The sequence below is a fragment of the Macrobrachium rosenbergii genome, chromosome 6 (genome assembly GCF_040412425.1).
Source record: "Macrobrachium rosenbergii isolate ZJJX-2024 chromosome 6, ASM4041242v1, whole genome shotgun sequence".
In the NCBI taxonomy this organism is placed as follows: Eukaryota; Metazoa; Arthropoda; class Malacostraca; order Decapoda; family Palaemonidae; genus Macrobrachium; species Macrobrachium rosenbergii.
Window position 1 is genome coordinate 826008 of NC_089746.1, and position 23045 is coordinate 849052.

Here is a 23045-nt window from a genome sequence, read left to right on the forward strand (position 1 = left end):
GCTGGGTTTGACCATGCCCTTTGCTCTCTGAGTGGTGTTCTTTTCTTATAAACGGTGTTGATGTTTCTGTCGTCGTCGCCATCTTCCTCCGACAGGTTGCAGGCTCCCAGGGCGGCAGCTGCGAGGGTGGTGGCGTGTGTTGAGGCCTTGGTGGCCTTGTATAGTTTCTGGGCGTTGTCGACTAAGGCATCCACGTCTAGGTTCTCTGCATCCCTTATCTGGCGCCGAACTTCCCGCGGGAGGTGCCAAAGGAAAATTGCTTTTGTTAGGTCTATTGTCCTTTTCTTTCCGTCGTCACGGCCTGGGAGTGTTATCCACCACCAAGGAGCTGGGATAACAGATCGAATGCGCACTGCGCTCTCTCGGACACAGGCATGGAGTAAAAATTCAGCAGTTTTTTTAAGTCTGTGTATATGACTTTGTCCGGTTGTGCATCCAGCCAGGTGGAGATTCTGTTGAATACTTCTTCTGGGAGTGCCATCATGACTGTCTGATTTGGTAGCATTGTCTGAGATGCGTGCCATGCGAAAGTATCTGTGCGCTGGAACCATGATGCCGTGTTTTGCCGCGAGAACGGGGGAAGTTTGACTGTCTGGCTTTGTTGGCGAGAGAGGTGTACATACGATGCTCGCGTGTTCACATTGAGGTTCTGCTTCTGACATCTTTACTTCTCATGCACCAAAACGCGGGAAAATGCGTTGTACTGAGTCCGTTAATGATGCTGATTTGTTCAATTGGTCAAACGAAGTGCCAAAACGTGCCCTTCTGGGTATGCCGTATTTAGTCCATTAATGGCATGGTTTCCGCCAGGGAGGGTGCTATCAGAGGCCTAAACTTTATGCTATAGTTAGTCAGCTAAAGGCTCTCTGATGGTCGTTAGTCCGTTAATGGCTGGGCCAAAACCGTGCTACCTGTCCCTGACCCGGGGTCACCAGTGTGAAGTTCAAGAGAAATGTCAAAAGAGAGACTGATTCTTTATTATTCTCGACAGGTGTTTATAATGCGGAAAGTGGACAACCCAAGGCCCCCCTGCTGCGTCCATACAGAATTTGTGTTTTCTGACAAGCATAAAAATACGTACAATATTCGTTACAGGGCATATAAAAGGTAGCTATATATATCGGCGGAATGGCCGTGCAGTGATGCAGGTGAGGTTCATAAAGAATCTGAAATAATGACAGGTAATATACATGACGTGATTAATGTACATATGAAGGGAGAAACACAAGAAAGAAGAGGCGATTTGACCCCCTTACTGTACATGCGATATACATCAGGGACAGATTTGGATTCTTGCAGCAGTCACATGAAGGTCGAACTGGGTATTAACTGATTTATTCATGTTGTTGTTTTTTTCAGATTTAGCTGGCCTTGTGCCAGCACGGGCTCTTGCTCCTAGAGCAGCCCGTAGCTTTATGTTGATGAGTCTGTGAGATGGTTAGGTTACATGAGAACTTTATTATGATGCATGAAAGTGATTTTGGTGGGGTGATTTATTCATGTTGTTGTTGTTTTAGATTTAGCTGGCCTTGTGCCAGCACGGGCTCTTGCTTCTAGAGCAGCCCGTAACTATATGTTGATGATGAATCTGTGAGATGGGTAGGTTAATGAAAACTTTATTATGATACATGAAAGTGATTTTGGTTGATTTATTCGTTGTTGTTTTACTTTAGCTGGCCTTGTCCAGCCAGATAAACGACATGAAAGTGATTTTGGTTGCAGTCAAACGACAATAACCTTGATTTATACTTTGTGTTGTTGTTTTTTAGATTTAGCTGGCCTTGTGCCAGCACGGGCTCTTTATCGGCTTCTAGTGCAGCCCGTAAAGATGATTTGAAAAATCTTGTTGTTTTAGATTTAGCTGGATTGTGCCAGCACAAAAAATTGACTATTTTGAGTGCAAGCCCAAAAAATGTTGATGATGAGTCTGTGAGATGGGTAGGTTAATGAAAACTTTATTATGATACATGAAATGATTTTTGGGGGTGATTTATTCAGGTCTTCAGAAGATACATGGCAGAGTGCGGACGGAAAGTACTTAATGAGTTGCCCGACCTCCGGTTTTGCCATGTCCCTGTCTGAGCAATTTGTGTTTGTTGACAGTCAAACAAATGACAATTTTAAGAGACATAACATACATACAATGATAAAATATATATCAGCGGAAAGGCCAGGAAATTCTACATATGAATATTTACATGAAATTCTTGACGTGTTAATAAGTGTGATGTATGAACGTGATTGATGCGAAATGAAGAGATGTCTGACGTCTTTACAAGAGGTTAGAGAGGAATTAACAGCTGGCATCTTGGCATTCACAGATCTTCGTTGATGTAAAAAATTGCCATTTATTCCCCTTGAATAAAATTTCCTGGTTTTTCTTGAATACTTATTTTGATGTATTTCCAAGTTTCTATAAAAATACGTTGATATGATTGTTTTTGCTCCACAGAAGAAGTTTTTTTATTATATTAACTATAGCAATGAGTTGGTATAAATTAGTACATTGATATTTAAAATAATAAAACACCTTTTTCGCAAATTTTGTCCATCTCTATAAAATTAGATGATGTATGATTACAGTGTTGTCAAACTTCTTCTTGTGGAGAATATATGTGTTATTTTCTTATTGTAAGGGCACATGCCAGTGGTTTAAGCTTGCCTTCTGGACGAAACCCCTTTTTTGGTTACGATTAAAGTACTTAATGTTTGTTTTTTAGTTGATATGTTTTGTTACGTAACCCTGTAATTTTGTAGATGTGACAACTGTGTTATGCGATATACTCCTCCCGAGTTTTCTTCTAGGGTGTGAACGTGAAGCTCGGCCTGTTTCGCAGCAAACTCCAGGAAGGCAAGTAATAGAAGAATTTCTCGTAAAATCCAGCCCCATCACCTCGTGAACTGTCGTCGCCATTGCAGTAATTTCTTCATAAGGATATTCTGAAATCCCTTTTTTTTTTGGCCATTTATGTTTTCCTCTATCGAAGTAACGTAACGTTTTGTCAATTTTTGCAGTAATGTGTTAATGTTTTCTTCCTTATTAATGTAACTTGGATGATTGTTGTGTTCTTTAAATATTAATTATATGTGTTAAACTTTTTAAATGCGTATTTGTGAACCCGTGTGGCATCACCCAAAAAGAATTGGTGCAGGAAATATAGTTGATTGTTTCTCAACTGCACTTTGTTGGAAAGAATGCAATGTTTCTTGACTTCATGGTATATTTCAGTAAGTTAGTAAACTCCTCAGCACTGTAACTTGGTCTCATTCAAAGCTAGGGCAGGAGGGCTTAAGGTTGAATGAAATCGTACAGAATGTGGGCCTAAAACTTTAAAGTTTCACCACAGTTGAGAAGAATTTGAAAATATTAAAGAGAAATTTATTAAAAACATATGGTAGCCTACCATCGAGAAAATGTACCGAAACAAGCACAACTCAAAGCAAGATGGAATGAGCAAAGGAACTGTTTCAAAGGCATATCCCGACCACTTTTGGTCCAACTGCTAATCAGAACACTAAGACATTCTACTAATCCTAGTTTTCATGTCAACTAGTGATAAGGAAAGAAATAGGAAAATAATAAGCGCTTTACACAAAGCATTAGAGACGACCACAGACCAGCCTTTGGTTGTCCTTGGGGACTTCAAGGGGAATTTAGGTTTCATAGGAAAGCAAGACCTTGACCAAAATGGAAAATAAGTTATGGACCTAATGGAAAAATATGACCTGACTATTAAATGGAGATCCCAGTTGCAAAGGGAGGTAGCTGGAGTAGAGGAGATCAAAGTAGCACGATAGACTTTTCCCTGGTCAATCAAAGTATGCATAAATACTATGAATATATGGAGACAGATGAGGGGAAGTATGAATATGACCTATCAGACCACCACCTAATTAAAAGTCCTATGGTGGGTGCAGGGCAACCGACGTTCGCGCCAAAATCTTGGCGCGGACAGAGTTAGGCAATGCGTTGCTTGTAAGGACTGGGGATTGAGCGACATACTGGCTGGGCGTTAACTGGTTTATTGGTGGTTCCTCACTGAGATAAATGTACATGATGTTGTTTTAGATTTAGCTGGCCTTGAGCAGCCCATAGTTGTTGTTGTTGTTTTAGAGCAGCCCGCACGGGCTCTGCTTCAGAGCAGCCCTACTATATGTTGATGATGAGTCTGTGAGATGGGTAGGTTAATGAAAACTTTATTATGATACATGAAAGTGATTTTGGTGGGGGTGAAATTTTGAAATGAAAAGGTTTAACAGGCAAGGTTGCAACCTCTCTGAACCCTAAGGTACCCATCAGATGAGGATAAAGGTACAATAGCAGTGAGTGTTGGCTAGTGGGAGAGGCCAACAGATGGAAAAAAAAAAGAAGAATTGAGTAGTAGGCACAGGTAGCTAGTATGCTAGTTAATCGTGGTGATCCAAAGCCATATTCTTTGTCCGGTCCTAATTCTTGTGTCTGTATGTGTTTTGTGTATTTGTTGGGTGTTGATTGTGATGGATGGAATGATATAGGGGAGGGGTGATTTCTAAAGTCAGCATTTAGAGATGAATGGTATGGATTTTTATTTGTTGTCTGGGTCGGGTCTGTTGAGTCTGATTTAAGAATAGGGAAGGAGAGTGGGTGGTTAAAGGTATGGATTCTTTAGAGTTACCGTGGTGGTGGGTAGGAGCATAGGAAGCCTGCAAATTCATGGATGTTTGTCAGTATGTGCTTTGTTATTTGGGTAGCTGTTCTTTCATTACCTTCATAACTTGTTCTTAGCTGTTCTGTTTCTGTACAGTCAAGAAGGTAGTGTTCCAGGGGTTCTTCTGGGATTGTTTCACAGTACTTGCATGGTTGAGGATTGTCTACTATTCTTTGCCATGTGCACAGGTATCCTAGCCTTAGCCGATGGATTATGACTGCTAGGGCCCGTGACATGTCTTTGGTTATATTGTGTGGTTTTAGGTTTACAGTGTCTATGTACCATTTGGCGGTTTTTGAGCCACCGAAAACAGCTCTTCTGACTTTGCTTTCTTCTTGCAGTTGGCAGTGTGCTGCTGCCTTGTTTTTCAGTTGTGTGAGTGAGGGGCTGATTTTGATACTAACGTTGGTGTGTAGCAACCCACTTTTTGCTAGAAGAATCTTCGAAGATGTTATTGATGCGTGCGAGCGGTAAAGTAGCGTCTACACGCAGACAGGTAAAAACAGAGGTGCAGATGCGGGCTTCTGTGTTTGTCGGCAGACAAACAGATGGCGATATTGAGAGACACGATTAACATACAGTGATGAAACATATATCAATGGAAAGGCCAGGAAATTCTACATATGGCCAATTGCATGAGATTCAAGACAGATTAATTAATACAATGCAGTAGCATAATATATGTGAAATGGCGAAACGTTTGGTGTTTTCACAAACAGAAACATACATACAGTTTGATAAAGAAGATTCGGTGGAACATTATGGGTACATGATTAGAATGCTTGCATGGCAATGCAAGTAGTGGTGATTGTAGCCTACATAAATCAAGACAACAATGGTTAGGGAGAAACAGACGGAAATATTGTATGGTTGAAATCGCGTTCCATTAGAGAAAGAAAACGAGATGCTGTTGTTTTGTCTTGTCCACTCCGATGGATGACGATTGACGAACACACGAACACATGTTTGGAAGAAACGGCGTCAGGCTCTTACATGCTTACCATAGACATAACAACATTCCATTCAGTAGTATTACTGATATCAGCAACATGATACACACTTATCCTACAAGTATGAATACAAAAGCAAGAAAAACCTTTAAAAAATGAAGCAACAGAAATCAAATATCTGAAAATAAGAGAAGAGTCCACCAGGACATAGGCTACCTAGAAGATATAGAAAGTAAACAAAGCCAACAAGACAGAAAAGGGGATCTAACCCAGCTGGAGGAAACAATGAGTGAGGACAATGAAGAGAAGGTTAAAGGAAGGAAAACAAGAAGAAGTAGAACCAGGATGGGTCACCAAAGAAATAAAGAAAGAAATAAGCCGAAGGAGGATATATAACAAGTTAAAAAGGAAAGCCACAAGCACAGAAGAAAAGAGATACTATGAAGAAGCATATTATAGGCAAAAACAAAAAGTACAGATAATAATAAAGAAAGCATATGATGAATATGAAGAAAAGGTTAGGAATGAGATAATGAATGGCAAAAACAGGCACAGCAAAACCTGGAAATATATAGACATGCTGTGAGGTAAGACCACCTCCGAAAAAGAATGGATCAGAACATATATACGACGAAAATAAGCAAGAGACAGAGGAAGAAACCTTAGCGAAAGAGCTTGTCAAATTCTGGAAGACAATATACCAAAACGAAGAAAACCAAACAGGAGAGAAATGGAATGAGAGCAAAAAAGAACAGTGTAAACACGACATGGAAGAGATGATGGGAAGACCAATAGCAAGATTAGGACAGCATATGATATACCATCATTAAGAGAACACATGGATGTAGTGTACGACCTAACAAAGACAGAAATTAAACCCATGGAAGAAGGCCATATAACTGAAGAAGATGTGAAAAGTCAACTTGAGAAAATGAAATCAAACAAAGCACCAGGGCCAGACGGGATGAAACCAATTCTGTTCAAACTGTTCTTGCACAACACCAACCTTACACCCAAGAATCAATACCCCACAGTCAAAGATCTTAGACCAATAGTTTTAATTAATGTGTGATATAAAATTTTCATGGGGATCCTGAAAACCAAAATAGAAAAGCATATTAAAAATATAGGAAAAATACATGAACAGCAAGCAATCAGGCTTTGCTACTCAAAGAAGAGGAATTGATAATTTGTATATCTTAGAATACTGCATACAAAAAACGTACAGAAGAAAAGCCCGTTATTTGTGGTATCAATAGACTTTCAGAAAGCATTTGACTCAGTTAACAGAAAAAAGCTCATAGAGGTCATGATGAAATATAAGCTACATGCAGAGGTAATAAGTGCAGTAGCAAATAGGCTATATATACAAATGACATAACAAGTATATGCCCCAACAATGTAGAACAAAAAGAGCTAAATGTAACAAATGGAATAAGGTAGGAGTGCAATGGCTCAACCATATTCTTTCTGCTAATAACCTACTTGATAATCTAAAAATTAGAAAGTACAACAAAAGGTTTCAGAAATGAACTTATAAAGATAGTGGTACTATTATATGCAGACGATGGATTAATCCTAGACACATCCTTGAAGAAATAACAAAAGCAATACAAACCCTTATGGAAATAGCAAGGGAATCTGGTCTAGGTATAAACAAAGACGAAAGCAATACGTTAATATTCAACGATTGGGATGGTACTGATGATGTAGAAAATATGCAGCACATAGAACAAATAAAAATAGCTAAGCAGGTAAAAGACCTTCGTGTAACGATCAGCAACACGAAAGACTGCTTTAGAGAGCAGATAAAAAGGGCACAAATTAAGGCAAAGCAGAAAAGTGCAAATATGATTGATGCAGTAAAAGCTGTAGGAGGGTGAAAATAGAAAATCTGTCTTGGAAAGGACTAGCGATGCCGTCCTTCATGTAGGCTGTATCATAGAAGTCATGAAACTCTAAGACAAGAAAACCATAAATGAACTACAAAACGTAGACAATCAAATATTTAGAACAATACTGACAGCACCAAGTTACACAGCAAGTTGTGCGTTAAGATGCGAAATAGAGGCCTCTTCCTGCCACTCAAGAGATATGAAGAATAAACTATTCTATCTGAAGCATACACTTGAGAGTGGTGGCAATAGGCTCCTATACGAGATAACCATGGATCAATATGAAAACAAGAAAACCCCGTGGATTCTGCAGGTAAAAGAATATATGAAAGAATTAAACATAAACTTAGGTAAAATTCAATTACCTAAAAGTAAGCAGCTAAAAGATATAATAAATAACTGGCACAGGAAAGCATGGCAGAGAGAAATGAATGACAAGACAACATTAAGAATCTACAGAAAATATAAACAAAACATAAGAGAGGAAATATGGTACGATAACATTGAAAAAACAATGCTGATCAGTAGGGCTAGACCAGGCACAATAGAATTAAATGATAGGAATAGGCTAGAAGGGGAAGATACAGAATGTTTGCGCTGTGAGGAAAAAATGGAAACTTAGAACATATCTTACTCTACTGTCCAGCATATGGTGAGATTAGAAATAGATACTGTTTTGTACAGCGACCATATCAGGAAAATAAAGACGAATTAATTGCTAATATACTTTTATTTACAGACCTGATGAAGGGGGATACTGAAAATAGGAAAGAATTTATAAAAGAATTCTGGCTTTACAGAGACAAAATACTTAAACAAACACAAAGAAATGAGGAATAAAACGAGCAAGGGAGCCGTTTCAGAGGAAATCCAGCCTGCTACTACTACTACTGCTGCTGCTGCTACAAATGAAGGAGCGTAGTTTACGCAACTAATAGGCGTACGACATAGCCATTCATCGTCATGCTGGTACACTCCGCCTTTCGAAGTTTTCGCCGTAAGTGCAAAGTACTTACTAACTGGGAAGACTATTTTAGAAATTTTAAATGATGACGTTGAGGTAGATAACCTTATGGGTTATCTGAAAGAATCTGGTTATTTTAATGAGATATGATTTTAGTATATTGTAGATTTTAGTCAAATTTTATGCAAATATATATTTTGAATATAAAAGTTTAATATATAGTATTTTTTGTTGGTCTTATCTAATATCATTCTTCATTTTTTACGTTCATATTTTAACACTGAATTTTACTGTTATGTCATCACTCGCCTATTCATTATCAATCATATCATTAATTTATATATATTTCACCTTCATTATGGCGCTGATGGGTTCCGGTGCTTGGTCTTCAAGACCTAAATTTCATAATCAATCAATCTAACCAAACTTACCTTTACCTAACCTTCTACCTTGGACACGGCATGGTCTTGGGGAGGGGGCTTCGCTCCCTAAAAGGGGCAGGTGCAACCAGGGTTCAAGGCTTAGCCTACTTGGATGGGGACGGAGGGGCAAAGCTGCCCTTCCAGGTTAGGGCATGATGTCCAAGGTTAGGCCAGGTAAAGACAAGTCGGTGTTATTTCATAAGTTGCCAATGCATGATGTGAAATAGTAACTCACGTTTGTTCCGACACAATATACAAACCGTCGGTCCTTTACGTTAGGAATTACTTTCAGCGTGAACTGGAAACGGCCGTTAAACTCTTGAGCAAGGTGGCCTCCCCTCTGTCCTTTTTTCTCTTCCTGTAGGTTCTTCCTTCTCTCTCCTTCGCCCTCTTCGCTCGCTCGTCGGGTGAAGACACGGGGGAGGGGGGAGGGAGCGAGCAACCTCGTCTAGAGTAACTCCTAACGCTGCGTAGGGCTGTTCCTCCTTGTAGCGGGAGGAGCCTCCCCCTCTACTAATCATATTTGTTTTTCTTTCAGGTTGACAGTGAGCATTGCAGAGACAGCAGTAGTTGGCTGGATATCATATATCAAGAATATCTTGCATGAAGCAGTCCTGACTTTCATTCAGTATTGCTTCGGGATCGACCACAATACCTGATTAGATGACATATTACCACGCCGGGATCGCTCTGACTCTGTTCCCGCTGATGTAGTTCGATCGCTGTCATTGCTGGTTTTCATGTATGCTGTTGCAATGCTTCCCTGCGTATCTGTGGTCTATCTGCTCCTGCTGTTCCCTGTGTTTTGCTCATGTCAACTCTCGACAGTCTCGGGCTGCTCTCCTGGTCTCCTGCCGCAGCCGCCCTGATCGCTCCTGTCGATGCTGGTGACTTTCAATGACACTCTGTCTGTTGCATTAGCTCCTGCCTTCCGAACAGCTAACGTAGCTCCTGCATCAATGTCCTGATCGTGCCCGCTTCTTCTCCTGGTGGTCGTGCCCGGGCCACTTCCGTTGTGTTCCTGCCTGCTGCCATCCTGTAGAAGACGTGGGGCGTGAAGGGAAGGAAGTCGCCTTGTGGAAGTGACGTTCCCTGGCCGTTGCATAGCTCCTGCTCTCTCCGAACCTTTGCCGTAGCTCCTGCATCGGCTGTCCTGATCATTCCTGCTGCTTCTGGCGGTCGTGCCCGGTCCGCTTCCGTGCGTTCCTGCCAGCTGCCCCAGAGGTTACGATGTCCGCCATCCTGTAGAAGATGTCGGCGTGAAGATTTAGGAAGTGGTCCTGTTGAGGTGATGTTCCTGGCCGTTGCAGTAGCTCCTGCCCTCCGAACTGCTGCCGTAGCTCCTGCATCGGCTGTCCTGATCATGCTTCTCCTGCGTCCGTTGTGTTCCTGCTGGACTACCCTGGAGGTTACGATGTTTCGTGTCGACCATCCTGTAGAAGATGTGGGAGTGGAGATGAAGGAAGCTGTCCTGTGGAAGTAGCCGCCGTCTTCTTCATCTTATCTTCGATTTCGTCTTCTGCTGCGTCTTCCCTTCCTCTCCCGAGGTCCTGGAGGTCTCGAGAATCGGACAGACCTTCATCGGCCGAAGGAAGGATGCTGCTTCTTCCCCTTGATGCCCTTGGACATTTAGGGACTGCCTCCTTCCGAGGAGGCAGTGGGTCTCTCGTTAGCTCTTCCCGACCTTCGGGTTAGGGAACCGATTCGCATAGCCCTGGGTTTTGTGTTTCGGAAGCCGCGGGCGCGCAGACCTCAGTTTGCATTCCTGTTCCCGAGTCTTAGAGGTTCCGCCTCTAAGATGGGGGGCTGCTTCAGGCGCTTTTCGTGAGCCGCTTGAGTGCTCGAGATTCTATGGAATATCGAGTATCCCGATCTGGTCTGGAGAGATTTTCCTGGGCCCAGTTCGGGAGCAGTGCGAGAGAAAGGGCCGAGGCACCCAGGTGTCTCGGTTCCTCTTCCTGCCAGCACCACAAGCGCTCCCGAGTGTTTGCCAGTGCTCGGTCGGGTTCCCAGCCTGGTGTCTCGAACCTCTCGGTTCGAACACCAGAAGAAGAAAGGAAGAGATTCACTTTGGGAGTCCTGCGGGGACTTCCAAGGGACTGACTCTCTTCCGGAAGACAAGTTGGCCGATTCGCATTTTCCTGTGGGATCTTGCGTTTCAGGCAAAATCAGAGCACGCCTCTCGAGGCCATTCCTCTCGTTACCAGTCTTGGAAGTCTGCATCTAAGACTGGTTCTGTGCTTGGCTCTTTTAATCTATTAGGTAACAAAGCAGCCGCTCCCGATTTTCGGAAGTCTCGTGGGTAGCTCGAATTCTATGAATCACGAGCGCTCTCCTTACGAGAGGCATAGGACGAGAGAAAGTGCCGAGACACCCAGGTGTCTGGTTGCCAAGACACCCAGGTGTCTGGTTGCCGGGACGCCAAGGTAGACACCCAGGTGTCTGGTTGCCGGGACGCCCAGGTAGACACCCAGGTGTCTGGTTGCCGGGACGCCCTTGTGTCTGGTTGCCGGGACACCCAGGTGTCTGGTTGCCGAGACACCCAGGTGTCTGGTCGCCGGGACACCCAGGTGTCGGTGTACCGCGACGCCAGGTGTCTCGATTCTGCCCGCCAGCTGCTTCGGTTGCTCGGGGGGCTTCGTTCTTGTGTCTCGAACTTTAGGGTTCGAGCATGCAAGATAGCAGACACAGAATTCCCCTATGAGCCTTCTTCTCGAGGGGCCTTGGCCTCGGTTTCGACCTCGAAGGAGTTTAGAGTTCGGGAAACTAGCAATTGTTCACAGCAGACGAGTCTGGCCTGCCCAGTTATGAGTCTGGCTCTGGCTCGGCTCGACTTGGCTTGCCAGACTGGCTCGGCTCGACTCGACATGGCTTGCCAGACTGGCTCGGCTCGACTTGACTCGGCTTGCCAGACTGGCTTGGCTCGTTTCGGCTCGCCCCATCTCGCCTGCCTCCCAGTCTGCCGCATACCGACCAGCTGGATTGCGTTCTCGTGATCGGCTCGCTCGCTTGGCCCTACTCGGTTTTCCGATTCGGGTTCTCGCTATGCTCGAGTGAACTTTTGCTCTTCCCAGGAAAGCACTTTGCCACGGCATAGGTGCTCTTCTTTCCCCGTGTGGCAGTAATCTCCTTTGGTTGATTATTGCTCACGGTCTGCCTCCTGCTTATCATTCTGGCAGGACAGGTAGGGCTACTCTTTTTCTCCTCACCTGTTCTCTTCTCCTTTCGGTTGTTCCGAGAGGAGCGAGACGGACAGAGAAGCTCCGACGAAATTTTCTTTCGAGTTCGCTGCTGGGGAGAGAGGCGTCACGATCGGAACAGCGAGGGTCTTCCTCTTCAAATGATCGCCCCGTGTTCTCGGGAACTTCGCGCTGATTCGTCGCGCGAGGATCCCTGGGACAGGACCGCTGCTCCCAATGAATAACCTTCATCACTTGCAACCCTTGCAGTTTCCGAGGGCCGAGAATGTCAGGGACCGCCGCAGTCCTGTCTTCCGAGAAACGTTCTCGACCTGATGGATTCTTTTCTTCGATGGAGTTAATTCAGGTCGAAACACCAAACTTCCACCCCTGCCTCGGCAGAATATGAATTCTTCTTGCCTCAGAGGGTCTTGCTGACCACAGTTTTTGGGCAATTCTGGTGCTAAGAAGAAGGACTTTGTCCCAATTGGATCTCCAGTTTCAGTAAGTCCCGAGTTGGCTCGACCCTTGGGAACAACCTTTACTTGGTTCTGCCTTTCTCTTTCAGAGATTTGCCAGATACCCTGGTAATCAAGGTTCCCACCAGGGCACTGCCTTGTCCTTTGGACAATGGCCAAGAATTTTGGGTCTTAGTCATTTCAACTCGACCTTGGGTTCAAGCCAGCCCACCTCAACTCCTTAGCTAAGAAGTCCTAGGCTTCAGAAGAAGATTGCAACTGCTGATGCCTGGACAAAATGATGCTTATCGAGTCTCTGGAGCTGGCAGCAACATTGCCGAGACCTGGCAATGGATTCCTTCAGGAGAAGTATCTATTTCCCTTAGGTCTCGGCAATTCTTTCCATCGATCTCTCATCCCACCACCTCTCCCGTGCTCCCGATTCGGGAAATGCCAGCCGGCTAGAGCTAATTGTCTCGGTTCCCTGTCATCTTGCAGAAGCTTCCCCATGGTCGAAAATGGAAGTCTGCTTCCTTTTCCCCGTTCTTTCCTCTTCGAGGTATGAGGAAAGAGTTAGGCTAATGCTTGATTATAGGAACCTTCGAATATGCCTTCATATTTCCCTCAAATCTTGTGTCTACTCACAGATTCACAGGTTGAGGAATAGGCGCACACTGGTAAAGACCTTGTCTTGAATTTGTGCGACCGAGATGATTAGTACCTTCCATCACCGTCCTGGGCTCAGGGCAGCCTTTTGGCCGTCCGAGAATCCAGGATGGGTTTTATGGCACTCACTGGTTTCATTGAACAATAAAACCACAGTAGTGACTTTTGTCGACAAACAGGAGGCAATCGTTTTTTCCCCTGTTTTATCTCGACATTTGAAGGTACTCGAGTGTTGTTCTATTGCACACTCGACAGCTCAATTAACCAGATGCATCCCTGGTGGGGATGTATTGGTAGGCAAGCCTGGCCTCGGGTTTGAGTGATCGGGACAGAACATGCTGCTCACTCTTTTTCACGAAGACTCATACAGAGACTGCTGGACTGAGAAATCCCTACCGTCCTTCTGTTGCCTCCCTGCACACAAGTCAGTAGTGTTTTCTCTCCTCTCCTCATACCAGACCAGGGGCCGCTCTGTTGAGGCATGCTGTCTTTTGGTGAAAACTCGATATCAACGTTTTTTCCCTCCGTATTTGTCCGTTTTCACTAGGGGTTCACAAACATTGCTCACCCCGAGTTACAGACAAATACTTAAAGACTTCCCCTTCTTCCGACCTGATTGCCGAGGCATCGAGAAGAATTCGCTGACCCATCCTCCTGTGCAGCTACACAAGAAGCGGTTCTTGAGGCAGTACATCCCTGTGGGTTCAGGACTGGGAGACTTTCCAGCTTTCCTTGCAAGCACAGGCTTTCTCGCTGAGCGGCAACGGATATAGCTGGATATCCCTTGAAGTCCTCTGCAACACTGTCCCAGGGACTGGATCCGTCTTCGCTGGTGGTGTCGTTGTCGGAACTTCTTCCCGGTCAGAGTCGCTCGTCAAGTCTGGACTTCCTCGTCTTCTCCGCCGAGGGCTGCTTCTCTCCCTTTCAGTTTTGAAGAATGTAGGCCCTTGCGACCTAGTCTTCTATCTGAAGTAGCCTTCGTCTCCTTAGTCGAGAAAACGTCTACGGACGAGAAGCTTCTTCAGTCATGCTGTCCCAGGAATGTTTCCTGGGTGGCATGCGGCTCTCGTTTAGGGTTCCTGTCCGTGCTCTGCACTCGCCCCTACGAGAGTCGTAGGATAGAGATATGCCCTCTTAGGTCCATCTCTCATCTTACCCTGGCTTTGGCGTAGAAGATGGAAGAACAGGGTGGGGATCATCCTTCTCGGATGTCGAGGTGGACTCCAAATCCATTGGCATCGACTGTCGGGTTCGAGTCCTTCTTGTTCCCCCTCCTCCTTGGACTTTGTATCGATGATCCAGATCATTCGTTACTCTGTCCTATTGGGAGCTGTGGTACTTTCCGAAAGGTTTGACATTCCTAACCTGGATGTCGTCAACGTTTTCGCCAGTACTGTCTCTCCCAAGGAAGAAGTGTCTAAGGACACATCTTCCTCCTGACTTCGTGAAGCGATCAAGGAGGTACTTGGCAGCTGATGACAACGATACCAGTACCTTTCACCCGAGAGCTCACAAAGTCGATGGCTTGGTCCATCCCTCGCATTCCGGAAGAATATGTCGGTACCACAGGAGCTGAAGGCGGGTGTGTGGTCCCAACAGACTACCTTCACCTCCTTCTACCTCAGGGATGTTGCACACAAGTCCTTGGACACTTTTTCCTTGGGTCCTGTGGTGGCTGCTCAATAAGTTGTGTAGCTTATCCAGCTCCCTTAACGGGACAGGATTGCATCTCGCCTATGTTGTACGGCTGTGATGGGGAGAATGGAGGTTGAGTGACTGGCCTCTCTTCTTTCTCCCCATCCTGGCTCTCTTCCCACGGGCAGGAGCGGACATGCCGTTACAAGCTGGACCGGGGGCGATCGAGGCAGATAAGCGCATAACAGGAGCTCCCGTTCTATTTCCGTTCAGGTTAATAGAAGCAACCCCACTCCTTCCTCTTGCAAGGGGAGGAAGGAGACCATGACTATGAGACAACCCAATGCTTGTATTTGCCTTATTGTCATCCGACGTCAAATTCTTCCCAGCCTACTTTGCATGAACTGACGTTTCCTCTTTCATGCGAAGGGACCCAGAAGTCTGACAACTGATCCTGCGTTTCTTACAACCCGATCTTTTGTCAGAGGCAGTTTTTCCCTTCCACGCTCTCACGACCAGGAAGGGAAGACAAGGTGGTGAACTCCAGTCAGTTCAGAGAGACTTTCTCAGATTCCTCCCTCCAATAAGTGAGTCTCCTAATGTAAAGGACCGAGGGTTTGTATATTGTGTCGGAACAAATAACAATTTTTAAAGTAAATTGTATTTTTCCTAACTATACAAACCCGAGGTCCTTTACAATTATGCCCACCTCATGCCACCCCTCAATCTGTACCTGGGCCGAAAGGCAAACTGGAATGTTTACATCCGGGCAGGCGGGTATCCCCGCCTACCTGGAGGTAGTTACTGCCTAACCACCTTGTTCAAGAGTTTAACGGCCGTTTCCAGCCTACGCCTGAAAGTATCTCCTAATGTAAAGGACCTCGGGTTTGTATAGTTAGGAAAAATACAATTTACTTTAAAAATTGTTATTTTGCTTTCGGCTGTCATGCGCTGCAGACTTGTTTTCGGATCTCTCCATCTGACTGACATTAAGCTCTTATTTTCTGGTGGGATCTTAATGTATTTTTGTGTATATATTACGTGTGTTTGTTATTTATTAATACAAACCGACGATTTGTGATTACCTTGCATAGCCGTCGTTCCCTGCGCTGTGCCTTAGGTTTGACGGCCAAGGGCATATTTAAAGGAGCGTAACCGAGTGGTGATGCTTCTTTTCCAGTAGCCCTTTATTTAGATACTGAAGGCGTTCCCCTGTACAGTCAGAAATATTAGATTGGGACGTAATATCTTTGCTCCCTACATTAATCGGGACATAAGAGTCCGCTTCCCTTCTTGAGCTTCTGCCCTATGTGTACAAGGGCATGACTACTTCTTTCCTACTTGTGCTGAGTGTTGTTTTTGCTGCCTGCGCTTAGAGAGTTGCGGGGCGGGTGGGAGGTTGTGGGCATCGTCTGTAAGTTAGGCTTCCACGGTGCCCTTGGTAGCCTCCCCTCCGTCCCTCTCTCACCCTGTAGGTTCTTCCCTATCTCTCCTTCGGTAGAGATCTCTCTCCTTCGCCCTCTTGGCTGGCTTGTTGGGCGAATACCACGAGGGGAGGGGTGGACGGTTGGGCAGCCTCTTCTTGGGTACCTCCTCTCGCTGCGTAGGGCAGTTCCCCTTGTAGTGAGAGGAGTTTCCCTCTCTAATCATCTTTGCTTTTTCTTTCAGGTTGACAGTGAGCATTGCGGACAGAGCAGTGTATAGTTGGCTGGATATCTCGGGATATCTCGCATGAAGGAGTACCGACGTTCATTTAGTGTTGCTTCAGGATCGACAACAATACCTGGCTGGATGACGTAGTTCCATGTTGGGATCGTTCCGACTCAGTTCCCACTGATGTGGATCGATTGCTGTCATTGCTGGCCTTCATGTATGCTGTGGCACTGCCTCTGGCATATCTGTGGCCCATTTGCTCCTGCTGTTCCCTATGTTTTGCTCCTGTTAACTCGACGACAGTCTGTGGGCGGCTCTTCCTGGTCTCCTGCCGCAGCCGTCCTGATCGTTCCTGTCACTGCAGGTGACTTTCATGTGACGTTCCTGGCCGTTGCAGTATATCTTACCTTCCAAACCGCTTCCATAGCTCCTGTATCGGCTGTCCTGATCGTGCCTGCTGCTTCTCCTGGTGGTCATGCCTGGGGCTGCTTCTATTGTGTTCCTGCCCAGCTGCCCTGGAGGTTTCGATGTCCGCCATCCTGTAAAAGATGTCGGCGTGAAGGTGAAGGAAGTCGCCCTGTGGAAAGTGATGTTGCAGCAGCTCCTGCCTTCCAAACCGCTGCCATAGCTCCTGCATCAGCTGTCCCGATCATGCCTGCTGCTTCTCCTGGTGGTCGTGTCCTGGGCTGCTTCAGTTGTGTTCCTGCCTAACTGCCCTGGAGGTTACGATGTTTCGTGTCCACCATCCTGTAGAAGATGTCGGAGTGGAGGTGAAGGAAGTCGTCCTGTGGAAGTAGCCGCCATCTTCTTCATCTTATCTTCGATTTCATCTTCTGCTGCCTCTTCCCTTCCTCTCCCGAGGTCCAAGGGGGTCCTGGGAATCGGACAGACCTCTGTCAGCCACAGGAGAGGAAGGCTGCTTCTTCCCCTTGATGCCCTTGGACGTCTAGGGACTGCCTCCTTCCGAGGAGGCAGTGGGTCTCTCGTTGGCTCTTCCCACCTTCCCGGGTTAGGAAACCGATTCGCATAGCCCTGGGTTTTGTGTTTCGGAAAGCACGGGCGCAGCAGACCTCAGTTTGCGATCCCGTTCCGCAGTCTTAGAGGTTCCGCCTCTAAGATGGGGGCTGCTTTGGGCGCTCGTTTGCGAGCCGCTTTGAGTGCTCGAGATTCTATGGAATATCGAGTATTCCGATCTGGTCTGGAGAGATTTTCCTGGGCCCTGTTCGGGAGCAGTGCGAGAGAAAGGGCCGAGGCACCCAGGTGTCTCGGCTCCTCTTCCTGCCAGCACCGCAAACGCTCCCCGAGTGTTTGCCAGTGCTCGGTCAGGTTCCCAGCCTGGTGTCTCGATCCTCTCGGTTCGAACACCAGAAGAAACAGCGAAGAGATTCACTTTGGGAGTCCTGCGGGACTTCTAAGGGACTGACTCTCTTCCGGGAGACAAGTTTCTCGTTGACCGATTCGCATTCTCCTGTGGGATCTTGCGTTTTGGGGCCGCGAGAGCGCCTCTCGAGGCCACGCCCTCGTTGCCAGTATTGGAAGTCTGCATCTAAGACTGGTTCTGTGCTTGGCTCTTTCGATCTATTAGGAAACAAAGCAGCCGCTCCCGATTTTCGGAAGTCTCGTGGGTAGCTCGAATTCTATGAATCACAAGCGCTCTCCTTACGAGAGGCACAGGACGAGAGAAAGTGCCGAGACACCCAGGTGTCTGGTTGCCGGGACACCCAGGTGTTGGTGTGCCGCGACGCCAGGTGTCTCGATACTGCCCGCCAGCTGCTTCGGTTGCTCGGCCGGGCTTCGTTCTTGTGTCTCGAACTTTAGGGTTCGAGCATGCAAGATAGCAGACACAGAATTCCCCTTTGAACCTTCTTCTCGAGGGGCCTCGGCCTCGAGGGAGTTTAGAGTTCGGGAAACTAGCAATTGTTCACAGCAGACGAGTCCGGCCTGCCCAGTTATGATTGTGTTCGCGCAATTGGCTCGGCTCGGCCCCCGGTCGCACTTACGAGACTGGCTCGACTCGACTCGGCTTGCCAGACTGGCTTGGCTCGACTCGACTCGACTCGACTCGGCTTGCCAGACTGGCTCAGCTCGGCTCGCCCCGCCTGCCTCCCAGTCCGCCGCATACCGACCAGCTGGATCGCGTTCGCGTGATCGGCTCGGCTCGGCTCGGCCCTACTCGGTTTTTTCCGATTCGGGTGCTCGGTTATGTTCGAGTGAACTTTTTTTGCTCTTCCCAGGAAAGCGCTTTGCCACGGCACAAGTGCTCTTCTTTCCCCTTGTGGCAGTAATCTCCTTCGGTTGATTATCGCTCACGGTCCGCCTCTCCTGCTTATCATACTGGCAGGACAGGTAGGGATACTCTTTTCTCCTCTCGGTTGTTCCGAGAGGCGCAAGACGGACAGAGAGAGAGCTCTGATGAAATTTTCTTTCGGAGTTCGGCTGCCTGGCGTGCTTTGGGTATTGGTCCCCGATTCTCTCGTATTATAACCAGGTAGCTGAGGAGGGTTTCATGGGATCTGTCAAGGTCTCCTCCAAGGGAGAGGTACAGGAGTTTCACGCGCCGGAAACAGCGAGGGTCTTCCTCTTCAAGTTACGATCGCCCCTGTGTTCTCGGGGAACTTCGCGCTGATTCGTCGGCGCGAGGATCCCCGGGACAGGACCGCGGCTCCCCCAATGAATAACCTTCATCACTCGCAACCCTTGCAGTTTCCGAGGGGCCGAGAGCGTTCTCGACCTGATGAATTCTTTTCTTCGAAGGAGTTAATTCAGGTCGAGACACCAAGCTTCCACCCCTGCCTCGACAGAATATGAATTCTTCTTGCCTCGGAGGGTCTTGCCGACTGCAGTTTTTTGGGCAATTCTGGTGCTAAGAAGAAGGACTTTGTCCCAATTCGGATCTCTGGTTTCGTAAGTCCCGAGTTGGCTCGACCCTTGGGAACGAACCTTTACTTGGTTCTGCCTTTCTCTTTCAGAGATTTGCCAGATACCCCGGTAATCAAGGTTCCCACCAGGGCACTGACTTGTCCTTTGGACAATGGCCAAGAACTTTGGGTCTTAGTCATCTCAACTCGACCTTGAGTTCAAGCCAGCCCCCCTCAACTCCTTAGCTAAGAAGTCCTAGGCTTCAGAAGAAGATTGCAACTGCTGATGCCTGGACGAAATGATACTTATCGAGTCTCTGGAACTGGCAGCGACATTGCCGAGACCTGGGAATGGATTCCTTCAGGAGAAGTATCTATTTCCCTTAGGTCTCGGCAATTCTTTCCATCGAACTTTCATCCCACCACCTCTCCCGTGCTCCCGATTCGGGAAATGCCAGCCGGCTAGAGCTAATTGCCTCGGTACCCTGTCATCTTGCAGAAGCTTCCCCATGGTGGAAAATGGAAGTCTGCTTCCTTTTCCCTGTTCTTTCCTCTTCGATGTATGAGGAAAGAGTTAGGCTAATGCTTGATTGAAGGAACCTTCGAATATGCTTGCATATTCCCCACAAATCTTGTGTCTACTTACAGATTCACAGATTGAGGAATAGGCGCACACTGGTAAGACCTTGTCTTGAATTTGTGTGACCGAGATGATTAGTACCTTCTCATCACCGTCCTGGGCTCAGGCAGCCTTTTGGCCAGAGGACCGAGAATTCAGGATGGGTTTTTTGTCTAAGGCTGCCAAGTTAGGGCACTCACTGGTTTTTGGGAACAACAAAACCACAGTTTTAGTGATTGGTGATTGTTGTTCTTGAGAGCTGTGTTTCTGTGTTGTGGGGGTGCGACTCTGAATGGGCTGTGCTTTTGTTTTTGAGGATGTTTGTGGCAATGTGTTTTTGCCCCTGAACATCCAAGTGTTCTACTGTGATTGTTTTCATCTTTGTCGGAGGCAATCGTTTTTTCCCCCTGTTTCATCTCGACATTTGAAGGTACTCGAGTGTTGTTCTATTGCACACTCGACAGCTCAATTAACCAGATGCATTCCTGGTGGGGATGTATTGGTAGGCAAGCCTGGCCTCGGGTTTGAGTGATCGGGACAGAACATGCTGCTCACTCTTTCTTCACGAAGATTCATGCAGAGACTGCTGGACTGAGAAATCCCTACCGTCCTTCTGTTGCCTCCCTGCACACAAGTCAGTAGTGTTTTCTCGCTCCCTCATACCAGACCAGGGGCCGCTCTGTTGAGGCATGCTGTCTTTTGGTGAAAACTCGATATCAACGTTTTTTCCCTCCGTATTTGTCCGTTTCGCTAGGGGTTCACAAACATTGCTCACCCCGAGTTACAGACAAATACTTAAAGACTTCGCCTTCATCCGACCTGATTGCCGAGGCATCGAGAAGAATTCCGCTTGACCCATCCTCCTGTGCAGCTACACAAGAAGCGGTTCTTGAGGCAGTACATCCCTGTGTGTTCAGGACTGGGAGACTTTCCAGCTTTCCTTGCAAGCACAGGCTTTCTCGCTGAGCGGCAACAGATATAGCTGGATATCCCTTGAAGTCCTCTGCAACACTGTCCCAGGGACTGGATCCGTCTTCGCTGGTGGTGTCGTTGTCGGAACTTCTTCCCGGTCAGAGTCGCTTGTCAAGTCTGGACTTCCTCGTCTTCTCCGCCGAGGGCTGCTTCTCTCCCTTTCATTTGTTGAAGAATGTAGGCCCTTGCGACCTAGTCTTCTATCTGAAGTAGCCTTCGTCTCCTCAGTCGAGAGTTAGCTACGGACGAGAAGCTTCTTCAGTCATGCTGTCCCAGGAACTGTTTCCTGGGTGGCATGCGACTCGTTTAGGGTTCCTGTCCGTGCTCTGCACTCGCCCTCTGAGTCGTCGGATAGAGATATGCCCTCTTAGGTCCATCTCTCATCTTACCCTGGCCTTGGCGTAGAAGATGGAAGAACAGGGATGGGGATCATCCTTCCTTCTCGGATGTCGTAGGTGGACTCCAAATCCATTGGCATCGACTGTCGGGTTCGAGTCCTTCTTGTTCCCCTCCTCCTTGGACTTTGTATCGATGATCCAGATCATTCGTTACTTTGTCCTATTGGGAGCTGTGGTACTTTCCGAAAGGTTTGACATTCCTAACCTGGATGTCGTCAACGTTTTCACTAGTACTGCCTCTCCCAAGGAAGAAGTGTCTAAGGACACATCTTCCTCCTGACTTCGTGAAGCGATCAAGGAGGTACTTGGCAGCTGATGACAACGATACAGGAGAGCTCACAAAGTCGATGGCTTGGTCCATCCCTCGCATTCTGGAAGAATATGTCGGTACCACAGGTGCTGAAGGCGGGTGTGTGGTCCCAACAGACTACCTTCACCTCCTTCTACCTCCGGATGTTGCACACAAGTCCTGGACACTTTTTCCTTGGGTCCTGTGGTGGCTGCTCAACAAGTTGTGTAGCTTATCCAGCTCCCCTAACGGGACAGGTTGCATCTCGCCTATGTTGTTTTGTGATTGGGAGAATGGAATGTTGAGTGACTGGCCTCTCTTCTTTCTCCCCATCCTGGCTCTCTTCCCACGGGCAGGAGCGGACATGCCGTTACAAGCTGGACCGGGCGATCGAGGCAGATAAGCACATAACAGGAGCTCCTCCCGTTCTATTTCCGTTCAGGTTAATAGAAGCAACCCCACTCCTTCCTCTTTCAAGGGGAGGAAGGAGACCATGACTATGAGACAAACCCAATGCTTGTATTTGCCTTATTGTCATCCGACGTCAAATTCTTCCTAGCCTACTTTGCATGAACTGATGTTTCCTCTTTCATGCAAAGGGACCCAGAAGTCTGACAACTGATCCTGCGTTTCTTACAACCCGATCTTTTGTCAGAGGCAGTTTTTCCCTTCCTCGCTCTCTCGACCAGGAAGGGAAGACAAGGTGGTGAACTCCAGTCAGTTCAGAGAGACTTTATCAGATTCCTCCCTCCAATCAGTGAGTCTCCTAATGTAAAGGACCGAGGGTTTGTATATTGTGTCGGAACAAATAACAATTTTTAAAAGTAAGTTGTATTTTTCTTAACTATACAAACCCGAGGTCCTTTACACTTTATGCCCACCTCATGCCACCCCTCAATCTGTACCTGGGCCGAAAGGCAAACTGGAATGTTTACACCCGGGCAGGCGGGTATCCCTGCCTACCTGCAGGTAGTTACTGCCTAACCACCTTGCTCAAGAGTTTAACGGGCGTTTCCAGCCTACGCCTGAAAGTAATCCCTAATGTAAAGGACCTCGGGTTTGTATAGTTAGGAAAAATACAATTTACTTTTAAAAATTGTTATTTTTCCACACGGTGACACCCATGTCATCTTGTGTATATTGGGGTGTTGAAAAAGTGTGCCCCCAATTACTAAGTCATTTGCTAGACAGAAACTTCCCAACCTTACTCAGTTTTCATTCATCCTACCACTGACACCCATCTTACCCATATGAGCCTCAAATCCCTCATTTGAGCAGCCCATTATTGCATTGAAGTCTCCAATACAAATCAAAACATCTTGTCTAGCAACTCTTCCTATTCCTTCCTGCAGCTTTCCATAAAATGCTTCTTTCCTTTCATCAGGTGCTTCATTAGTGG

General features: G+C 46.8%; 1 protein-coding gene across 2 annotated transcripts in view; it reads left to right on the forward strand.

Moving 5' to 3' along the window:
* Nucleotides 1–8377: 8377 nt before the first annotated feature.
* Nucleotides 8378–23045, forward strand: part of LOC136839099 (succinate dehydrogenase assembly factor 4, mitochondrial-like) — a 56919-nt gene continuing 42251 nt past the window's right edge. Inside the window, exon 1 of one of the 2 annotated variants that reach the window (XM_067104742.1) lies at nucleotides 8378–8530. In XM_067104742.1, coding sequence (XP_066960843.1) covers nucleotides 8497–8530 — 34 coding nt within the window. In that variant the 5' untranslated portion in view covers nucleotides 8378–8496. The remainder of the gene's footprint in view (nucleotides 8531–23045) is intronic. The other variant, XM_067104743.1, reaches the window with a different exon arrangement.